Raw genomic sequence first — 10,042 nt, 5'->3', positions numbered from 1 at the left:
AGAGAGAGATTTATTTACCCAGAGAGAGAGAGATTTATTTACTCAGACAGAGCGATTTACTTACCCAGAGAGAGATTTATTTTTCCAGAGAGAGAGACAGATTTATTTACCCAGAGAGAGAGCGAGGGAGATTTATTTACCCAGAGTGAGGGAGATTTCTTTACCCAGAGAGAGAGAGATTTCTTTACCCAGAGAGAGATATATTTATTTACCCAGAGAGAGAGAGACCGTTGGACGTAGAAAGAAAGAAAGAAAGACAAACAGACTGAATGACTGGTTGATTGATTGGTTGATTGATCGAATGATTGACTGACTGATTGTTTGTTTGACTGACTGACTGACTGACTGACTGGTTGACTGACTGGTTGACTGACTGGTTAGTTGACTGACTAGTTGACTGACTAGTTGACTGACTAGTTGACTGATTTGTTGACTGATTTGTTGACTGACTGGTTGACTGGTTGATTGACTGACTGGTTGACTGACTGATTGACTGACTGGTTGACTGACTGGTTGATTGACTGACTAGTTGACTGACTGATTGACTGACTGGTTGACTGACTGGTTGGTTGATTGACTGATTTGTTGACTGACTAGTTGACTGATTGGTTGACTGACTGGTTGACTGACTGGTTGACTGACTGGTTGGTTGACTGACTGGTTGGTTGACTGACTGGTTGGTTGACTGACTGGTTGACTGACTGGTTGGTTGACTGACTTACTGGTTGACTGACTGACTGGTTGACTGACTGGTTGACTGACTGGTTGGTTGACTGACTGGTTGGCTGACTGGTTGACTGACTGGTTGGTTGACTGGTTGGTTGACTGACTGGTTGGTTGACTGACTGGTTGGTTGGTTGACTGACTGGTTGACTGACTGACTGGTTGATTGATTGGTTGATTGATCGAATGATTGACTGACTGATTGTTTGTTTGACTGACTGACTGACTGACTGGTTGACTGACTGGTTGACTGACTGGTTAGTTGACTGACTAGTTGACTGACTAGTTGACTGATTTGTTGACTGATTTGTTGACTGACTGGTTGACTGGTTGATTGACTGACTGGTTGACTGACTGATTGACTGACTGGTTGACTGACTGGTTGATTGACTGACTAGTTGACTGACTGATTGACTGACTGGTTGGTTGATTGACTGATTTGTTGACTGACTAGTTGACTGATTGGTTGACTGACTGGTTGACTGACTGACTGGTGGACTGACTGGTTGACTGACTGGTTGGTTGACTGACTGGTTGGTTGACTGACTGGTTGGTTGACTGACTGGTTGGTTGACTGACTGGTTGGTTGACTGACTGGTTGACTGACTGGTTGGTTGACTGACTGGTTGACTGACTTACTGGTTGACTGACTGACTGGTTGACTGACTGGTTGACTGACTGGTTGGTTGACTGACTGGTTGACTGACTGGTTGACTGACTGGTTGACTGACTGGTTGGTTGACTGACTGGTTGGTTGACTGACTGGTTGGTTGACTGACTGGTTGACTGACTGACTGGTTGGTTGGTTGACTGACTGGTTGGTTGACTGACTGGTTGACTGACTGACTGGTTGACTGACTGGTTGGTTGACTGACTGACTGGTTGACTGACTGGTTTACTGACTGGTTGGTTGACTGACTGGTTGGTTGACTGACTGGTTGGTTGACTGACTGGTTGGTTGATTGACTGTTTGGTTGACTGACTGGTTGACTGACTGACTGGTTGATTGATTGGTTGATTGATCGAATGATTGACTGACTGATTGTTTGTTTGACTGACTGACTGACTGACTGGTTGACTGACTGGTTGACTGACTGGTTAGTTGACTGACTAGTTGACTGACTAGTTGACTGATTTGTTGACTGATTTGTTGACTGACTGGTTGACTGGTTGATTGACTGACTGGTTGACTGACTGATTGACTGACTGGTTGACTGACTGGTTGATTGACTGACTAGTTGACTGACTGATTGACTGACTGGTTGGTTGATTGACTGATTTGTTGACTGACTAGTTGACTGATTGGTTGACTGACTGGTTGACTGACTGACTGGTGGACTGACTGGTTGACTGACTGGTTGGTTGACTGACTGGTTGGTTGACTGACTGGTTGGTTGACTGACTGGTTGGTTGACTGACTGGTTGACTGACTGGTTGGTTGACTGACTTACTGGTTGACTGACTGACTGGTTGACTGACTGGTTGACTGACTGGTTGGTTGACTGACTGGTTGACTGACTGGTTGACTGACTGGTTGGTTGACTGACTGGTTGGTTGACTGACTGGTTGGTTGACTGACTGGTTGACTGACTGACTGGTTGGTTGGTTGACTGACTGGTTGGTTGACTGACTGGTTGACTGACTGACTGGTTGACTGACTGGTTGGTTGACTGACTGACTGGTTGACTGACTGGTTTACTGACTGGTTGGTTGACTGACTGGTTGGTTGACTGACTGGTTGGTTGACTGACTGGTTGGTTGATTGACTGTTTGGTTGACTGACTGGTTGACTGACTGACTGGTTGGTTGACTGACTGGTTGGTTGACTGACTGGTTGACTGACTGACTGGTTGACTGACTGGTTGGCTGCTATATTGATAACTCTCCACCTCCATGTGTACAGGTGGAGGAGCGCTACAGGGGCGTGGCAGTCTACGTGGTAGCCAATGGGGTGCAGGAAGACCCGGCCCGCTTCGACGACAGTCTGAGAGTCTACTACCTGTACAGCTACATCAACGAAGCTCTCAAAGGTTGGTCTGGGCACACACACACACACACACACACACACACACACACACACACACACACACACACACACACACACACATACACACACACACACACACACACACACACACACACACACACACACACGCATGCATACACACATGCACACACGCACACGCACACCTACATAAACGCACGTGCAATGGCCCTGATGAGAGGTGAGTCTAGAGCAACTTCAATGAGCCTCTGAATAAAGGGAGGGTCTGTAATATAGCAGAGGATTAAACACACAGCTCCCCGATTTAAAGGGAGGGTCTGTAATATAGCAGAGGATTAAACACACAGCTCCCCGATTTAAAGGGAGGGTCTGTAATATAGCAGAGCATTAAACACACAGCTCCCCGATTTAAAGGGAGGGTCTGTAATATAGCAGAGGATTAAACACACAATGCCCCGATTTAAAGGGAGGGTCTGTAATATAGCAGAGGATTAAACACACAGCTCCCCGATTTAAAGGGAGGGTCTGTAATATAGCAGAGGATTAAACACACAGCTCCCCGATTTAAAGGGAGGGTCCGTAATATAGCAGAGCATTAAACACACAACTCCCCGATTTAAAGGGAGGGTCTGTAATATAGCAGAGCATTAAACACACAGCTCCCCGATTTAAAGGGAGGGTCTGTAATATAGCAGAGGATTAAACACACAGCACCCCGATTTAAAGGGAGGGTCTGTAATATAGCAGAGGATTAAACACACACACAATGCCCCAATTTAAAGGGAGGGTCCGTAATATGAATGGTGCAGAGGTCTAAGGTACTGCATCTCAGTGCAAGAAGTGTCACTACAGTCCCCGGTTCGAATCCAGGCTGAATCACATCCTGGCCGTGATTGGGAGTCCCATAGGACGGTACACAACTGGCCCAGCATCGTCTGGATTTGGCCGAGATAGGCCGTCATTGTAAATAAACATTTGTTCTTTTAACTGACTTTCTTAGTTAAATAAAGGTTAAAATATAGCGCAGGATTAAACACACACACACACAATGCCCCCAATTTAGTCAGTGTCCCACTCGGCCCCTGCTGTAATTTTCTCTTGATCTAATGGTTAGAGACGTTGGTTTGCCCAGGGAGACCAGCACACTACGACTCTGACCAGTTACATGACACCGTTATGGTATTGATTATGATGACACCGTTATATACAGCAGGACGTATTGATGTTGTCTAACGTTACCGTTACCGTTATACACAGCAGGACGTATTGATGTTGTCTAATGTTACCGTTATATACAGTAGGACGTATTGATGTTGTCTACCGTTACCGTTACCGTTATACACAGCAGGACGTATTGATGTTGTCTAACGTTACCGTTACCGTTATATACAGTAGGACGTATTGATGTTGTCTAACGTTACCGTTATACACAGCAGGACGTATTGATGTTGTCTAACGTTACCGTTACCGTTATACACAGCAGGACGTATTGATGTTGTCTACCGTTACCGTTACCGTTATACACAGCAGGACGTATTGATGTTGTCTAACGTTACCGTTACCGTTATATACAGTAGGACGTATTGATGTTGTCTAACGTTACCGTTATACACAGCAGGACGTATTGATGTTGTCTAACGTTACCGTTACCGTTATACACAGCAGGACGTATTGATGTTGTCTAACGTTACCGTTACCGTTATACACAGCAGGACGTATTGATGTTGTCTAACGTTACCGTTACCGTTATATACAGTAGGACGTATTGATGTTGTCTAACGTTACCGTTATACACAGCAGGACGTATTGATGTTGTCTAACGTTACCGTTACCGTTATACACAGCAGGACGTATTGATGTTGTTTAACGTTACCGTTACCGTTATACACAGCAGGACGTATTGATGTTGTCTAACGTTACCGTTATACACAGTAGACCTTATGACGTATTTAAGTCAGATGTTAAACAGAGTTTGTCTACCTTTTCATGTCACTTTGTGTACCTCCAGTTCGAGAAGGTTATTTCTGGGTACTTTGAGTTGAACTATTAGACAAACATACAGATCACTGACCCGAGAGGACGACGACCGGCTGACTGAGCACACGGACACACGATGCACTTGTTTTCGTGTTACATGTGCTAGCTACATCATGTGCTAGCTACATCATGTGCTAGCTACATCATGTGCTAGCTACATCATGTGCTAGCTACATCATGTGCTAGCTACATCATGTGCTAGCTACATCATGTGCTAGCTACATCATGTGCTAGCTACATCATGTGCTAGCTACATCATGTGCTAGCTACATCATGTGCTAGCTACATCATGTGCTAGCTACATCATGTGCTAGCTACATCATGTGCTAGCTACATCATGTGCTAGCTACAGCTTCCTCATTCTCCATATCATTCTATTCCAGTAGATGGCAGTAGAGAACCTTCAAACACTTTCTGGTTTTGTCTCAGAGAAACATCGTGACCTTAATAAGACTAGATTCTAACACGTACTTTACATTACAATTTTAAGTGTTCAAAACATTATACTACTGTTGTTGGAGACACATTTTAAATTCTTTATTTGTGCTATATTTAAGCAATAAGTCCCAAGGGGGTGTAGCATTAAATCAAACTGAATTTATACAGCACATTTCAGACACAGAATGCAACTTAATGTGCTTTACAGGAGAGAAAAAAATGAATAGAAACAATGAAAATAAAAGCTGAGATATTTACTACAGAATAAACAAAAGATAAAAGACAAACAAATGACAAACGTAACAACTAAAAAACACTCAGAGGAAAAGCAAAGTTAAAAAGGTGTGTTTTAAGATCTATTTTAAATATGTCTACAGTTTCAGTCCCATCAGGTTCTCTGGCAGGCTATTCCAGAGGCTGGGGGCATAGTAACTAAAGGCTGGGGGCATAGTAACTAAAGGCTGGGGGCATAGTAACTAAAGGCTGGGGGCATAGTAACTAAAGGCTGGGGGCATAGTAACTAAAGGCTGGGGGCATAGTAACTAAAGGCTGGGGCCATAGTAACTAAAGGCTGGGGGCATAGTAACTAAAGGCTGGGGGCATAGTAACTAAAGGCTGGGGGCATAGTAACTAAAGGCTGGGGGCATAGTAACTAAAGGCTGGGGGCATAGTAACTAAAGGCTGGGGGCAGAGTAACTAAAGGCTGGGGGCATAGTAACTAAAGGCTGTCTCTCCATGCCTCTTGGTCCCGGGCTGGGGGCATAGTAACTAAAGCCCCCCCCCACCCCCCCACCCCAGGCACCCTGTGTCATATAGAGGGCAATATGGAGTTGACGCCCCCCCCCCAGGCAACCTGTGTCGTATAGAGGGCAATATGGAGTTGACGCCCCCCCCCCCCTCCCCGGCACCCTGTGTCATATAGAGGGCAAAAAGGCTGGGGGCATAGTAACTAAAGGCTGTCTCTCCATGCCTCTTGGTCCCGGGCTGGGGGCATAGTAACTAAAGCCCCCCCCCCACCCCCCCACCCCCGGCACCCTGTGTCATATAGAGGGCAATATGGAGTTGACGCCCCCCCCCCCCCCAGGCAACCTGTGTCATATAGAGGGCAATATGGAGTTGACGCCCCCCCCCCTCCCCGGCACCCTGTGTCATATAGAGGGCAATATGGAGTTGACGCCCCCCCCCCCCCCCCGGCACCCTGTGTCATATAGAGGGCAATATGGAGTTGACGCCCCCCCCCCCGGCACCCTGTGTCATATAGAGGGCAATATGGAGTTGACGCCCCCCCCCCCCCCCCCCCCCGGCACCCTGTGTCATATAGAGGGCAATATGGTGTTGACGCCCCCCCCCCCCCCGGCACCCTGTGTCATATAGAGGGCAATATGGAGTTGACGCCCCCCCCCAGCACCCTGTGTCATATAGAGGGGAATATGGAGGTAACGCCCCCCCCCCCCCCTCCCCCCAGGCACCCTGTGTCATATAGAGGGCAATATGGAGTTAAAGCCCCCTCCCCCCCCCCCCCTAGTTACGGTGGACAAACAGTTTTTGACCGCACCCGTTGTTTAGGCTTTTGTTTATCTGGTTGTTTTGTTTTCTGGACTTCATAAGAGAACATGTCAACAATCACAGTTTCACCCCCCCACCCCCCCGCCCCCCATTAAAAATTTGATCCGATTTGTATTTATTTTTTAACAAGCAGAGCTTCAGATTAATTTTGTTGGTGCTTGCTGAACCGGGGGAGTGTTGAAAACACGTCTTTTACCGGGGCTCTAAACGGTAACTTCGGATTTGTTAACTGGAACGGATGGGTCTTAGATTGTAATAAAACTTTTGGCTTCTCCTTCCTTTTCCATTTCCTTTCCGCCAGCCTACATCCTAGACGGGGTGAATCTGAAGGGTTACTTCGCCTACTCCCTGAACGACCAGAGAGACCCAGGCTTCGGGATGTACGGCCATGTCCAGGATGAGGAAATACTCAAGGCCTCTCTGTCCCAGTACCAGAACATTATCCGGCACAACGGCTTCCCTCTCCAAGGGACCCCTACCTCGGCCCTGCAGTGCCCCAGTCAGCCTCTAACCTGCCCGGGGTGTCTGGTCCTGACCAAGAGGCCTGTGGTGGGCTTCCTGTCTCTGGTGGGGTCAGCGGTTCTGGTTACCCTTGGGCTGATTATATACTACGCTGCCAAGAGACACAAAAGAGGCACAAATGGCACCATATTCTCTAAAATATAGGGCCCTGGTCAAAAGTAGTGTACTATATAGGGCCCTGGTCTAAAGTAGTACACTATATATAGGGAATAGGGTGCCATAGGGCCCTGGTCTAAAGTAGTGTACTATATAGGGCCCTGGTCAAAAGTAGTACACTATATAGGGTCCTGGTCTAAAGTAGTACACTATATATAGGGAATAGGGTTCCATAGGGCTCTGGTCTAAAGTAGTGCACTATATATAGGGAATAGGGTTCCATAGGGCTCTGGTCTAAAGTAGTGCACTATATATAGGGAATAGGGTTCTATAGGGCTCTGGTCTAAAGTAGTGCACTATATAGGGAATAGGGTTCCATAGGGCTCTGGTCTAAAGTAATGCACTATATAGGGACTAGGGTGCCATAGGGCTCTGGTCTAAAGTAGTGCACTATATAGGGCTCTGGTCTAAAGTAGTGCAATATAATAGAGAATAGGGTGCCATTTGGGATCACGTGGTGATGATGATGAAGATGATGAAGAAGCGTCAGTTACAGGTAGTCCTCCAGGTTCAAGTCACGTGACCTTAACCCTTCAATGTCTGCCGATCTGAAGGAATCAGGAAAAAGGGTAGAAGCAGAATATCCACTACGTATATACACTGCTCAAAAAAATAAAGGGAACACTTAAACAACACAATGTAACTCCAAGTCAATCACACTTCTGTGAAATCAAACTGTCCACTTAGGAAGCAACACTGATTGACAATAAATTTCACATGCTGTTGTGCAAATGGAATAGACAAAAGGTGGAAATTATAGGCATTTAGCAAGACACCCCCCAAAGCAGGAGTGATTCTGCAGGTGGTGACCACAGACCACTTCTCAGTTCCTATGCTTCCTGGCTGATGTTTTGGTCACTTTTGAATGCTGGCGGTGCTCTCACTCTAGTGGTAGCATGAGACGGAGTCTACAACCCACACAAGTGGCTCAGGTAGTGCAGTTCATCCAGGATGGCACATCAATGCGAACTGTGGCAAAAAGGTTTGCTGTGTCTGTCAGCGTAGTGTCCAGAGCATGCAGGCGCTACCAGGAGACAGGCCAGTACATCAGGAGACGTGGAGGAGGCCGTAGGAGGGCAACAACCCAGCAGCAGGACCGGTACCTCCGCCTTAGTGCAAGGAGTTGCACTGCCAGCGCCCTGCAAAATGACCTCCAGCAGGCCACAAATGTGCATGTGTCTGCTCAAACGGTCAGAAACAGGCTCCATGAGGGTGGTATGAGGGCCCGACGTCCACAGGTGGGGGTTGTGCTTACAGCCCAACACCGTGCAGGACGTTTGGCATTTGCCAGAGAACACCAAGATTGGCAAATTCGCCACTGGCGCCCTGTGCTCTTCACAGATGAAAGCAGGTTCACACTGAGCACATGAGCACATGTGACAGACGTGACAGAGTCTGGAGACGCCGTGGAGAACGTTCTGCTGCCTGCAACATCCTCCAGCATGACTGGTTTGGCGATGGGTCAGTCATGGTGTGGGGTGGCATTTCTTTGTGGGGCCGCACAGCCCTCCATGTGCTCGCCAGAGGTAGCCTGACTGCCATTAGGTACCGAGATGAGATCCTCAGACCCCTTGTGAGACCATGTGCTGACACATGCACATTTGTGGCCTGCTGGAAGTCATTTTGCAGGGCTCTGGCAGTGCACCTCCTTGCACTAAGGCGGAGGTACCGGTCCTGCTGCTGGGTTGTTGCCCTCCTACGGCCTCCTCCACGTCTCCTGGTGTACTGGCCTGTCTCCTGGTAGCGCCTGCATGCTCTGGACACTACGCTGACAGACACAACAAACCTTTTTGCCACAGTTCGCATTGATGTGCCATCCTGGATGAACTGCACTACCTGAGCCACTTGTGTGGGTTGTAGACTCCGTCTCATGCTACCACTAGAGTGAGAGCACCGCCAGCATTCAAAAGTGACCAAAACATCAGCCAGGAAGCATAGGAACTGAGAAGTGGTCTGTGGTCACCACTTGCAGAATCACTCCTGTTTTGGGGGGTGTCTTGCTAAATGCCTATAATTTCCACCTTTTGTCTATTCCATTTGCACAACAGCATGTGAAATTTATTGTCAATCAGTGTTGCTTCCTAAGTGGACAGTTTGATTTCACAGAAGTGTGATTGACTTGGAGTTACATTGTGTTGTTTAAGTGTTCCCTTTATTTTTTTGAGCAGTGTACATAGAACTCATAGACACCTGTCCCGTTTCCTGAAGATCTGTAAAACAAAGTCGTGGGCTAGGACCAAGGGGTTTATTGTAGCACCCCCCCCCCACACCCCCACCCCCACCCACTACCTCCTATCGATATAGATCCAGGTGGGCCATATATCTGGAGGCGTTTAGACGGTTTCGGCACTGTGTAGAGAACGTATCAATGATTTAGTTTGATTTGTGACTTTGTGTTCATAGAACTGTATGTCCGTTTATTTCCACGTCGTTTTATGAAACTCAACCAGCAGCGTCTGTTTCATGTATTTCAGTCTGAAGATAATGTATTGTCCTAAAAAACAATTGAGATAAACCTGTACTTTTAAAATGAACTTGTTTTTAACGTGGTATCATAATGAATGATCTCGTGTAGATTATTTTTCATACAGACTC

The 10,042-nt window shown here is 47.0% G+C and overlaps 1 protein-coding gene across 2 annotated transcripts in view; it reads left to right on the top strand.

Moving 5' to 3' along the window:
• kl (klotho) overlaps positions 1–8,093 on the top strand; it is a 49,707-nt gene extending 41,614 nt beyond the window's left edge. Inside the window, exons 14-15 of one of the 2 annotated variants that reach the window (XM_055882113.1) lie at positions 2,627–2,753; positions 7,083–8,093. In XM_055882113.1, the coding sequence (XP_055738088.1) occupies positions 2,627–2,753; positions 7,083–7,435 (480 nt within the window). In that variant the 3' untranslated portion in view covers positions 7,436–8,093. Of the gene's footprint in view, positions 1–2,626; positions 2,754–7,070 lie in introns of both variants that reach the window. The other variant, XM_055882112.1, reaches the window with a different exon arrangement.
• The last annotated feature ends 1,949 nt before the right edge of the window (positions 8,094–10,042 follow it).

The sequence above is a fragment of the Salvelinus fontinalis genome, chromosome 25, assembly GCF_029448725.1.
Source record: "Salvelinus fontinalis isolate EN_2023a chromosome 25, ASM2944872v1, whole genome shotgun sequence".
In the NCBI taxonomy this organism is placed as follows: Eukaryota; Metazoa; Chordata; class Actinopteri; order Salmoniformes; family Salmonidae; genus Salvelinus; species Salvelinus fontinalis.
This window is presented reverse-complemented; position numbering and strand designations above follow the sequence as displayed.